Source organism: Manis javanica, chromosome 11 (genome assembly GCF_040802235.1).
Source record: "Manis javanica isolate MJ-LG chromosome 11, MJ_LKY, whole genome shotgun sequence".
In the NCBI taxonomy this organism is placed as follows: Eukaryota; Metazoa; Chordata; class Mammalia; order Pholidota; family Manidae; genus Manis; species Manis javanica.
This window is the reverse complement of record NC_133166.1, coordinates 87,595,958-87,609,457: the sequence shown is the minus strand read 5'-3', so window position 1 is coordinate 87,609,457 and position 13,500 is coordinate 87,595,958. Positions and strand designations below refer to the sequence as shown.

The window sequence follows — 13,500 nt, the reverse complement described above, 5'->3', positions numbered from 1 at the left end:
AAAACCATCAATTCTCCATGTATTTGTTGTATACTTTCTGTATAAATATATATATATATATGTATATATATATTTTTAATAAGCTCCCTTGGAAGATAAGGCCTGAAGACTGCTATCTTATTTTATACTTCTTATCGCATATCACAAGTTACCCACAAGTACACTAACAACTCTGAAATAAAATATGGCTCTTTTTTTAAAGGCCTAGACACTCAAAAGCATATCCTAATTAAATAAAAATTGTAAGATATTTGAATGTCCTCTCCCTACCAAAAAATTCAAAATCAGTGGTTTTCAAATTGAGCTGTACAAGATTCTGAGGTGGCATTTCATAAATCATTATAGGAGACTGAATCACCTCTTACCTACTTTAATAATAATAGCTTCTCTTCCTTTATCAGTCTTATGTATTTGGATTCCGCAGTACTGATGCTTAAAAATATTCAGAGACCAATGATTTTGATGATCCAGAAAGATATCTTGGAAGCTATTTTCCAATGACTAGAGCTAATTTAGAAAGTATAGGAAGAGCGGTTTGAATAAGCTTACACTGAAGTTCTGGTTCCTCTTACCTATATCACTTAATTGTTTCATTTGCCTCAAAAGATAACCTCTTACTTCATATCTTCAGACCAGTGAGATAATGAGCTTTGTAGAAAAGATTTCTGACCTCTTTTCACGTTGATTTAGCTTGCCTCCTGCCTTTCTCACCAGGTCTATGTAACTGCTGAGAGCCGCTTCAGCACCTTGGCAGAGCTTGTTCACCACCACTCCACAGTGGCTGATGGGCTGGTGACCACATTACACTACCCGGCACCCAAGTGTAATAAGCCGACAGTCTATGGCGTGTCCCCCATCCATGACAAATGGGAAATGGAACGGACAGACATCACCATGAAGCACAAACTTGGGGGTGGCCAGTATGGAGAGGTTTACGTTGGCGTCTGGAAGAAATATAGTCTCACGGTTGCTGTGAAAACATTGAAGGTGGGTTGCTGAGAATGAACAGTTTTCAGGCATCTTTTTCTTTTATGCTGAATCACTTGGAAATAACCAGTGTGCACTTCTTTAACTTTGGAACACTTTCCACCCACTGTTGCCAAGCAAATTGTGATGATTAACCCTGCTGCCATTGCTGACAGTGCAGGGGCAGAAAGCCGCATGTGGGGGAGGCTTGTCTCTGGAGGCTCTTGATGTAGAGCTGAGCGGAAGGTTAGAAGAAAATTACACGTTACAAAAGCAAAACAAGCTCTTTTGCTTCCTGAAAGCGACCCCTGCTGGACAGAATTCTTCATGCATTGTTCGAGAATCACAGGCTCTCTCTTGTCCTTGTCCTCTGTGCCCTTGCTCCCTGTATCTCCTTGAGAGCACTTCCTGTTCTTAATATTCAAAAATCTTTTTCCTGATGCCACTCTCTCTTCTTAAGCATCCTGGTATCAGATTACACGGTGTCACCTGTTCTATTCTTTAAGATTCTGCCATGGGCAGTAGCTTTGGATATCACTTGTAAGGGCTGTTCTTCAACTATGAGTAGTGTCATTCTTTTTAGCAGGTGTTAAGCATATTCTCAGCATGAAACAATATGCAAGGTCACACAAACATTCATTGCTTCTTAAGGAATTTGTCAGGAAGACAAACATGCAAAGAGCTAATTCTGCCACCTTTTGCCAAGGCTGAGATATCTAGGGAAGTAAACTGAGAACTGAGTCTCCCCTGTCTGTCATGATGGGACATGGTTATTTGCTAATTTTTACTCCAGTTTCAAATATTGGATAAATTAAGAACATTTTTCTTCCTTAATCAGACTTCTGTAGACCATACTCAGTTGTGGTAAAATACTTTGAAGTAATATGCTAAACATTTGAAAGATACTCCTTTTAAAGCTGACGTTTTAGGGTTGTGAGTTGACTCAAATGATTAAGATGGGGTTTCTCTCTCTTTTCTTTTTCTTTCTTATCTTTTCCCCTTTCCAGGAAGATACCATGGAGGTAGAGGAGTTTCTGAAAGAAGCTGCAGTGATGAAGGAAATCAAGCATCCTAACCTGGTACAGCTCTTAGGTGAGAAAGCTTATCTGAACCATAGGTTTCCTCAGGGATGTTTGTTTCCCCACCCCATTATATCCTTAGCCTTCATTTAAGTCACCACAGTGGAAGCACCAAGTGCAAATCTACTTCAACAAAAGAGTTGTCATTTTAGTCAGCAGGCCCTGTGTTTAAAAATTGCCCGAGAAACAGTGACCTGGACTGACTGCAGTAAATAAAACTGCCCAGCTTGTGGTAATTGCCCCACATTCAAAGTTCATTCAGGATGATACTGAACCCAAAATTGCCAGAAGGCTTTTTTAGAAAATAAAAAGACACTAAACAAAAGACTTGAAAAGAAGCAGATTAAAAATTGTGACCACACTCATTAGTTTACCTTTACAGGCAGAAAGGGTTATACTATGATAGATTGTTCTTACCCACCTGTTCAGGTCACAAAGAAACCTTTGAGCCTCTTGCCCCTTTGAAAATAGGTCCACTTTCTTTGGATGTTCAAATTGAGCCAAATTATCTGGAAGAAAATAGTTTCTTGTAGGTTTTGTCATGTATCAGTGAAATCCTTGATTATGGAAACAGTTATCTTAAAGAGTGTTATTACAGGTGGGGCTCACCTAGTCTTAAACATATGCACAATTGCTGTTACTTTTAAATAAGGACTGTTAGCATGCAGTTGAGGATGGGAATTATGGGCATATATGGAACTGCAGAAAGTTAGTTTTCCAGGCCCCTTGTGGAATAAATACAAGTAACTCTGCTTTTGCCCAAACAGGCAAATACTCAAATGCTTATGAATTTCTAGCAAATGGTATAATGGAAGCAGAGACTCCCTTATCAACCAACTTAACTTTGTTATATTATTTTCAGAGAATGTGATGGCAAAAAGAGAGGATTACTGCCAAAATAGACTAAAAATTGCCAGTTCTTGCCAAAGTGGTTTGGAGTGTTTCAGTATATACTAATAAAACAAGCTCTACCCTTAAACTATCAGGTGTGTGTACTTTGGAGCCACCATTTTACATTGTGACTGAATACATGCCATATGGGAACTTGCTTGATTATCTCCGAGAATGCAGCCGAGAAGAAGTAACTGCAGTTGTACTGCTTTACATGGCCACTCAGATCTCTTCTGCAATGGAGTATTTAGAGAAAAAGAATTTCATCCATAGGTGCGTAAAACCTGATTCTTGCCTGTGACTAATGATGAATGTACCTTGCTTGACATGCAAATAAAGGAAAGAATGAGAACCTTCCCAGAAATGGTCAGATGATTCAGGAAAGTAATTTTCTCTTTCACAGGTCCCATTTTAATGTCAGTTCCAACTTATAAGTCTACTGTACTCTGATTAAAGTATTAGTAAGGGGCCTTTGCTGTTCTCAAAAAAGAACTCTTAATATTGCCTGGTCCAAGAGCCTTTTGCTCCATCTAGTGGTTTTATTTTTAAAAATACCTTTCTCTCATACGGGTAAATGTAGTAACCACATTGTTTTTTTCATGTGAAACCTTCATAAGAGTGTATATCAATCATACCTTAATAAATTTAAAAAAAAATTAAAAAAAAACATTAAACCTTTCTCTCTTCCAAAGAACTCAAAGCCTTATAGAAAGCATCTTTTGCTCACCTCTGAAACTTATCCCTATGTACTTGTAAGTAGAAACCCACTTCCTGAAGCCTGCTTTATTCTGCTATCATATAACTGCCTCTTGAAGGGTACTCTGTGAGATGTAATTAGCAGCTTTCTACTGTGTTAGCGACCATCATAAAATACTACCGCATCTGTTAACACTACTTATCAACTCTGCTTGCAACACACAGAACTGAGAATAGAGCACCCACCATCTGAATGGAATCACATTTTAGGGCTCTTTTTTGTGCAGAGATCTTGCAGCCCGTAACTGCCTAGTGGGAGAAAACCATGTGGTAAAAGTGGCTGACTTTGGTTTAAGCAGACTGATGACTGGAGACACCTATACTGCTCATGCTGGAGCCAAATTTCCTATTAAATGGACGGCACCAGAGAGTCTCGCCTACAATACCTTCTCAATTAAATCTGATGTCTGGGGTAAGGTTGAAAGGAATTTTTTTTCTGTGTTTATGTCATTTTATGTTCTTTATAAATGTTCCTAATTCTTGAGAGCTTCTTTTTTATCTGACCAATAATCCTCTGCCTTTACCCCTATCTTTCTTCAGTTACTCAGTTATTCAAGCATTTATTAAGTACCTACTGCCTGCCAGGCATTGTGGCTAGGCACTTCACATAGAAAGAAATATAAAGAAGAAAGTAAAAAAAAAAGAAGTCCTTACCTTCAAAGAGCTCATGGTGTAGATCTTAGGTCGCACTGGAGTTCTGATCATCCTCTCTCTGTAAAGCCCCCTGTTTTCCACATTAGGTTTTATTGCTCATGTCCAAACTACTGTGACACAAAGCTCTTTTCAAGGAAAGCATGATGAAGTTTCATTTAGAATTTGTACTTAAAATTGATGATGTTTTTACTGTCCTGAAAAGAGGTACAGTGGACTGAACATGTCTGGAAATTTGGATTATGGGCCATTAGAAATAGCTGTAGGATTCTAAGTCACTTTTTACCAGAAATTGCAAACTCAGAAATAACCTGTGAGAAAATAAAGCTAATTTTTTTTCTAGTGTGAATTGTATCTGATTTTAAATGAGTCTGTTTTTATACTACTTCTGTAATATTAGCAGACTTAAAAACTGTGTAACTCATTAAATAGATCATACATTGTTCTAAGACTAGGCAGATTATGTTCCAGACTTCTTATATGGTCAGAGTTTATTCCCCTTCACTGCAGTAAGGGAAATATAAATAAAAATTGGTAAATTTAGATAAACTGGCTTGCAGTTATACCTGAAGCCATCCTGTAGCAGGTCTGTTAGAAGGACAAGTCCAGCTATACGAAGTGGAGTGCTGTAAGAATCAGAAGGGTATACTAAGGTGGTAACAGTGGAATGTTACCCAGAAGTTGAAAGAGAAATTACCTAATGGTATAATATAAATAGACCAGAGAAGAAACAGTAAGCTCTTTTTCTCATCCCCTGTACAGCTTTTGGGGTACTGTTGTGGGAAATTGCTACATATGGAATGTCACCATATCCAGGTATTGACCTGTCTCAGGTCTATGATCTACTGGAAAAAGGATATCGAATGGAACAGCCTGAAGGATGCCCCCCTAAGGTTTATGAGCTTATGAGAGCATGTGAGTATTTTTTTTTCATATTTTAATTTTGAAGGTTTAAGTCAGCAATTCAGGATGATGAACAAAATTAGAAACGTTTCTCCTCTCAATGTTGTTAGATTGAATCCAACCTCATGGCATGTAAAGGTTTGGTCATTGATCAGCTAGCCAGTTGGCATATCATATGGTGTACCATTGGGTCTTACTGGAATCCTAAGAATAAGTTGTGCATGGCCCAAATATTGACGTACTTTCCCAAAAACATTTGCATTTTTAATAGGATAATAAATTGGATGTGGAGATTAGGTAGGGGAAGGCTGCTTTCAACTCGATAAAAATAATTGTAAATACTATGGAGAAATACATGAAAGTAACTTCTGTGTGAGTAAACAAAAGCATCTGACTCAAGAAAGTAAGAAGGTAAGTCGTGAATTAATTAAATTGCAGTTCTGTTTAAACATAGGTCTTGTTGTCTTCTCATTGAGCATTGGCGTTTCCATCTGGCCTGTTTTTGTCAAATGTGAACTCTAAACAACTCCTTTTGCTTAGCCTGTTATACTTCTGAATATGTACAGCTGATTACTTAAACAGGTAGAGTGAGCTTGGAGACAGGTTTTACTTCTTACATTTTTCCAGTGGAAGAAAACTTGCCCTTTTCTAAACCATCTCCCCACCCCCCACCCCCGATACCTATAGCAGAGTTCAGAATAGTTGCTGAGGCCACATAGAAGGACCAGTCCTAGGAAGTGGGTTTATTACACCTCTGAGTATGGAACTGAGAAGCAGCCGCCTCACTGTCATTGTGAACATGCTGTAACTGCTTTAACAAGAATACTTTATGATGTACGGAACTAGCTCACTCTCAGGTATGCTACTGATATTTCATTTCTGCAAGGAGATTTAATATTTCCCTCTTCTGTTATCTAGGCTGGAAGTGGAGCCCTGCTGACAGGCCCTCTTTTGCTGAAACACATCAAGCTTTTGAAACCATGTTCCATGACTCCAGCATATCTGAAGGTGAAATTGGTGATTGGCTATTATTGGTGGCTAGTTCTGAGTAGAGGTGGTGGCAATAACATTTCAAAAATTACAGAAATTACAGACTTTTTGTAGTTTGAGACCCTATTTCAGTATACTAAATTAATTCTTTGCCTTTATTTTTATTTTTTTTTCAAGACAAAATGATTTGTTTACTCATTTTCATTCTCATAGTACCTAGCATTTATAAGTCTTTATATATTCTTTTTTTTTGGTATCATTAATCTACAATTACATGAGGAACATTATGGTTACTAGACTCCTCCCTTCACCAAGTCCCCCTCACAAGCCCCACTTACACAGTCACTGTCCGTCAGCATAGTAAGATGCTGTAGCATCACTACTTGTCTTCTCTGTGTTGCACAGCCGTGCCTCCCCCCATATTATACATGCTAATCTTAATTCTTTGCCTTTATTTTTGTTTTGCCTTTTTTGTTGTTGTTGCTATTTTTTAATGTGTCTTTATGTCTCTGTCTCATTTTTAATATTGAAATTATATTCTAGTTAGGAATTCAATCTCTCCATAAAGATGATAAGCTTGGTAGTTCTTCAAGCATCAACACTTAGGATATAGGAAAGACAAGAGGAAAAAATGAGTTTGAAAAATATTCCTTCTCCCTGAACCACATCAACAAAAGCTGAACCAAGTCATAAAAACAATATCCAGAAATTCCACTTCTGGAAATAGCTTTTAAGGAAATAATTGAGAGTATGAACAAAGATTTAGCTACAAGGATGTTATATCAGAGTGTAGTTTATAATATTGAAAAATTAAGAACGATTTAAATACCTAGTTGGGTGGTTAATTATTGTATCCATTATAATTAAGTATTTAAAATATTTTTAAATATATTGACATAAAAAGGCATTCAGAATGAGCACGTTAACTTATGAACAGTGAGAACCCTTTTCTTATCTAAAAAGCAAGTGTATGGTCACATATAGGAAGTTTCTTACTTTGGTATATAATGACTGTCTAAAATTATCTGCAAAACTCAAATAAACCTAACTTATTGTAAAGAGAGAGGATGTTCCTGGAGAGCTTAAACAACAGAATTCCTTTTTTATTTTTTGTTTCTAATTGAAATATAGTTGATATACAATATTATATTGGTTGTATGTATACAACAGTGATTCAACAATTATGTGCATTTTAAATGTTCACAATGAAAAGGTGTAGTTGCTGTAACATACGGAGATATTACCATCTTATTGACTCTATTTCTTATGCTGCACTTTCATCCCTTGACTAACTTATTTTATAATTGGATGTTTGTGCCTTTTTATCCCCTTCATCTATTTTGCCATCCCCCCACACCTTTCCCCTGTGGCAATCACTAGTTTGTTCTTTATGTTTATGAGTGTTTCTATTTGGTTTGTTAGCTCTTTAGATTCCACATAAAAGTGTAACCATATGGCATTTTTCTGATTTATTTCTTCACTTCGAATATAATACCCTCTAGGTCCATACATGTTACATATGGCAAGAGTTCCTTCTTCTGTATGGCTGAGTAATATTCCATTGTATATATGTAGTTATCCCCCACCCCTTTTTTATCCATTCATCTCTCAGTGGACACTTTGGTTGCTTTCTTCCATATCTTGGCTGTTGTAATTAATGCTACAATAAGCATAGGGGTGTAGGGCCAGTGGAGGGAGGAAGAAGGCAGAGCAGGAAGGCAAGGTGGAAACCTTCTCCCACATACACACCAAGGAAACAACTAAAGCAAGTACAACTAAACCTGAAAATGACCTGAAGACGGTAGAACAGACCATCGTACCTGGTGAAGAAGAAGAGACCACACAGAGAAGGGTAAAGTAGCAGAGCCACGATCAGGTGGTACATAAGCTCTTACTCAATCTCAGCCTGTAGGTGGGAGGAAGAACAACAGAGTGGGGAGGGGACAGGTGCTCAAGAACTCTGCACACCTGGCCCTGACGATCTGCTCCAGGAATATGAGTCCACATTGCATTGGGTTTTGGTGACTTGCAAATCTGGATGCAAATCCAACTCTGGGAGACTGAGACTCCAGCCCCTTGTTGAGGGCAGGCATACTCTGCCAGTCCCACTGAAACCCAAAACTGAGGCATCAGTTTGAAAAATTTGCCAGCAGCGGAAAGGGTACCAGAGAGGCGAGGGTCAGGTGGATCTCTCTCCACAGGAGAAAGGACAGCCCTCCCTCAGCTCAACAGGTCAGGTACTCTAGGGAGCCCAGACACTCTGTTTTTGCTTACAGGCAGTTCAGCCCCAAGGCACTTACCTCTGTACCAAAGGTACGCCAGCCCAGCAATATCAGACTTTGCTGCCTGGCAGGCAGAGGGAGGCTTTCCTAGCTTTCTCAGCCCTATCTCGGCCTAATTAGAGAGGTGCCAGCAGGAGCCAGCTCCGAGTACTCCTTTCTCCCCATGGGAAGCCAGAGTGGGTGCTGTGTGCCTCGCTGCTGCATGTGCCCCCACTGTTTGACTCACCGCTGCCATGTACCATGCACCCTGCCACCACATAGCACATGTGTCTGTACCAGAATTGTGCATTTGCTGTCTATCCTGCCTACCCTGTTAGCCCAGCAGCCCTGCCATCACTGCAGGGCAGGCAGAGGGTGGCCCTACCCACAAACATCCCAGCAGAAGTCACTGCTCTGGTCACAAATAGCCAGCTAAAGCAAACTGCCAGCCACAGCAGACTTAAGATAACCACTGCCAACAGCAGACAGAAAGGTGGCCCAGCCCATTGCCCACCAACAGCAACTGGGGCTCCACTGCAAAGGAGAACCAGGCACTAGATAGGAAAGAGTCTTGAGCTTCTGTACACCAAAGGACACCTTCATAAATCCAGTATGTTCTAAACCAGGAGGCATGGCAGATCTATCTAACACAAAGGAAGAAACACAGAAACCCTGACAAAATGAGGAGGCAGAGGAATATGTTCCAAACAAAACTACAGGATAAGACACCAGAAAGAGGGCTAAATGAAACAGAGATCATCAATTTTCTCAATAAACATTTTAAGGTAACAGTCATAAATATGCTTACTGATCTGCAGAAAAGTACTGAAGATTTAAGGGAGGACTTGAACAAAGAGAAGAGCTGAAGAAGAGCCACTCAGAGCTGAAGAATGTAGTGACTGAAATGAAATATATAATGGAGGGAATGAATAATAGTTTGCTACAAGTAGAGGAGACAGTCAATGAGATGGAAATTAAGAGAACAGGAACACAATGAGGCTGAGGAACAAGAGGGAAAAAATCTCTAGAGAGGAAAGAATGATAAAAGAACTCTAAACAAAACAATATTCACGTAATAGGGGTACCAGAAGGAGAGAGAGACAAAGGGATAGAAAGTTTGAGGAAATAATTGTTGAAAACTTCCGCAATGTGGGGAAGAAAACAGACACTGAAGTCATGGAAACTCAAGAGAGCCCCTAACAAAAGGAACCCCAGGAAGATAACAGAAAGACATAATTGTTAAAGTGACAAAGATTAAAGATAAGGAGAGAGTATTGAGAACAGCCAGAGAGAGAAAAAAAGATTACTTATAAGGGAAATCCCATCAGGCTATCAGCAGACTTCTCAGCAGAAACTTTATAGGCCAGAAGGGAGTGGCATGAAATATTTAGTGTATGGAAACAGGACCTTCAACCAGGAATCCTCTACACAGAAAGATTATCATTCATATTTGAAGGAGAGATTAAACATTTCCCAAGTAAATGAAGGCTAGAGGAATTTATAACTACTAAACTAGCATTACAAGATATGTTAAAGGGACTTCCAAAGACAGAAATATTCCTAAGCCTAAATAGCTTTCAAGAGTGAAAATAAACCCATAGTAAAGGTAGTAGACCAATTACTTACCAAGCAAGTACGAATTAAAATAAAAGTAGTAAAATCAACTATACACAAACTCAGTCAAAGGATACACAAAAACTGCAGATTATGACATCTAGTACATAAGTGAGGAGGAAGAAGAAGGAAGTACTTTTAGATTGTGTTTGAAATAGAGCAATCATCAACTTAATATAGACTGTTAAATAGTCAGAAAGCAATCCTTGAACGTTATGGTAACCACAAATCTAAAGCCTATAATAGATACACAAATAAATAAAAAGAGAAATCCAATCACAACACTAAAGAAATCCATCAAATAACAAGAGAAGAGAATATGAGAGGGAGAAAGGAACAGATCATAAAACTAAATAAAATGGCAGTAAGTACATAGCTCTCAATAATTATCTTAAATGTAAATGGACTGAATGCACCAGTCAAAAGACATATAGAGTGGCAGAAAGTATAAAGAAGCAAGACCCATCTATATGCTGCCTGCAAGAGACTCATTTCAGACCCAAAGACATACACATACTAAAAGTGAAGGGATACAAAAATATATTTCATGCTAATAATAGGGAGAAAAAAGCAGGAGTAGCTGTACTTAAATTAGACAAAATTTCAAAACAAAGAAAGTAGCAAGAGACAAAGAAGGACATCATGCAGTGATAAACGGGTCAGTCCAGCGAGAGGATATAACCATTATAAATAGCTATGAACTCAACATAGGAGCACCTATATACATAAAACAAATACTAACAGAATTAAAGTGGGAAATGTATTGCAACACATACAGTTTAGAAGACGTTAACATACCACTTATATCCACAGGCTAATCTACCAGACAGAAAATAAATAAGGAAACAGAGGCACTGAACAATACATTAGGTCAGATGGACTTAACAGATATCTATAGAACATTCCACCCAAAAGCAGCAGGATACAATTTTCTTAAGTGTACATGGAACATTCTCCAGAATGGATCACATACTAGGGCACAAAAAGAGTCTCAGTAAATTTTAAAAGATTGAAATTGTATCAAGCATCATCTCAGATCACAATGTATGAAACTAGAAATAAATTACACAAAAAAGCCCACAAACACATGGAAGCTAAAAAACATGCTTCTAAATAATCAATGGATCAATGAACAGACTAAAACAGAAATCAAGCAATACATGGAGACAAGTGAAAACAAAACCCAAAGCCCAAAATCTGTGGCAAAAGCAGTTCTAAAAGGGAAGTACATAGCAATACAGGCCTACCTCAAGAAACAGGAATAAGCCCAAATAAACAGTCTAAACTCAAAATTAAAGAAACTAGAAAAAGAAAAGATAAACCCAAAATTGATAGAAATGGGGATATAATAAAGATCAGAGCAGAAATAGAGAAAAATGAAACAATAGAATAAAAATCAGTGAAACGAAGAGCTGATTTTTTGAGAAAATAAAATAGACAAATCCCTAGCCAGATTTATCAAGAAAAAAAGAGAGTACACAAACAAAATCAAAATGAAAAAGGGATAGTCACAGTGGATACCACAGAAATAGAAGATTAGAATATTCTATGGAAATTATATGCCAATAAATTGGGCAACCTAGAAGTGAACATATTCCTAGAAAAGTAACACCTTCCAAGATTGACCCAGGAAGAAACAAAATCCAAACAACCAATTGCCAGTAAATGAGATTGAACTGGTAATGAAAAAACTAAAAAAATTCCAGTACCAGATAGCTTCACAGTTGAATTCTACCAAACATTTAAAGAAGAGTTAATACCATTCTTCTTAAAGTATTCCATAAACTAGAAGAGGAGAAAATGCTTGTAAACATAGTCTATGAGACTGGCATCACTCTAATACCAAAACCAGACAGACACTACAAAAAAGAAAATAATATAGAACAATACCCCCGATGAACATAGATGCAAAAATCTTCAACAGAATATTAGCAAAACAAATTAAAAAATACATCAGAAGGATCATCCATCACAACCAAGTGGGATTTAGTCCATGGAATCAAGGATGGTAATGTATAATACTCATAAATCAGTTAGTATCATATACCACATTAACAAAAAGAAGTATGGAGTTAGACAGTAATCCACTTACATTCTCTTGCATGTAGCTATCCAGTTTTCCCAGCACCAGTTACTGAAGAGGCTGTCTTTTCCCCACATTCAAGGATGATACAATACTCATAAATCAGTCAACATCATACACCACATTAACAAAAAGAAGGATAAAAACCACATGATCATCTCAGAGATGGTGAGAAAGCTTTTGACAAAATTCAACATCCACTCATGGTAAAAAACTCAACAAAATGGGTATAGAGGGTACGTACTCAAACAAAATAAAGGCCATATACAACAAACCTACAGATAAATACCACATTCAGTGGTGAAAAACTGAAAGCTTTTCCTCTAAGATTGGAACAAGACAAGATGTCCACCCTCACCACTATATTCAACATAGAACTGGAGGTCCTGGCCACAGCAATCAGGCAAGACACAGAGATAAAAGGCACCCAAATTGGTAAGGAAAAAGTTAAACTGTGACTATTTGCAGGTGACATGACATTATACATAGAAAACTAAAGACTCTACCAAAAAAACTATTACAACTAATAAATGGATTCAGCAAAGTTGCAGGATACAAAATTAATAAACAGAAATCTGTTGTGTTCATATATACTAACAATGAACAAGCAGAAAGAGAAATCAGGGAAACAACTCCATTTACAGTTGGACCAAAAAGAATAAAAATACCCAGGAATACCTAGCCAAGGAGGAAATACCTGTACTTTGAGAACTATAAGACACTCATGAGAGAAATTAAAGAAGACACCAATAAATGGAATATCTGTGCTTGTGGATAGGAAGAATTAATATTGTCAAAATGGCTATCCTGCCTAAAGCAATTTAGATTCAGTGCAGTTCCTATCAAAATACCTAAAGAATTTTTCAATAAACTAGAACAAATAGTTCTAGAATTCATGTGGAACCACAAAAGACCCTGAGTAGCCAAAGCCATCCTGAGAAAAAACAGCTAGGGTATTATGCTCCATGACTCCAAGCTATACTACAAAGTTACAGTGATTAAAAAAGTATGGTACTGGCACAAGAACAGACCCATAAATCAATGGAAGAGAGTAGAAAGCTGAGATATAAACCCATACATAAATGGCCAATTAATATATGATAAAGGAGCCATGAATATACGGTGGGGAAAAGACAGCCTCTTCAGTAACTGGTGTTGGGAAAACTGGATAGCTACATGCAAGAGAATGTAACTGGATTATTGTCTAACTCCATACAGAAAAGTAAACTCAAAGTGGATCAAAGACCTGCGTGTAAAAGAGATGAAACCATAGAACTCTCAGAAGAAAACATAAGCAAAAATCTCT

General features: G+C 37.7%; 1 protein-coding gene across 6 annotated transcripts in view; it reads left to right on the top strand.

Annotated features, from left to right (window-relative positions):
- The window catches only part of ABL2 (ABL proto-oncogene 2, non-receptor tyrosine kinase), a 137,871-nt gene that overhangs the window by 108,555 nt on the left and 15,816 nt on the right, over positions 1–13,500 (top strand). For all 6 annotated transcript variants that reach the window (XM_037022407.2, XM_037022409.2, XM_037022406.2 and 3 more), the window contains 6 exons: positions 715–987; positions 1,974–2,058; positions 3,032–3,209; positions 3,920–4,104; positions 5,106–5,258; positions 6,165–6,254. In XM_037022407.2, coding sequence (XP_036878302.2) covers positions 715–987; positions 1,974–2,058; positions 3,032–3,209; positions 3,920–4,104; positions 5,106–5,258; positions 6,165–6,254 — 964 coding nt within the window. The remainder of the gene's footprint in view (positions 1–714; positions 988–1,973; positions 2,059–3,031; positions 3,210–3,919; positions 4,105–5,105; positions 5,259–6,164; positions 6,255–13,500) is intronic.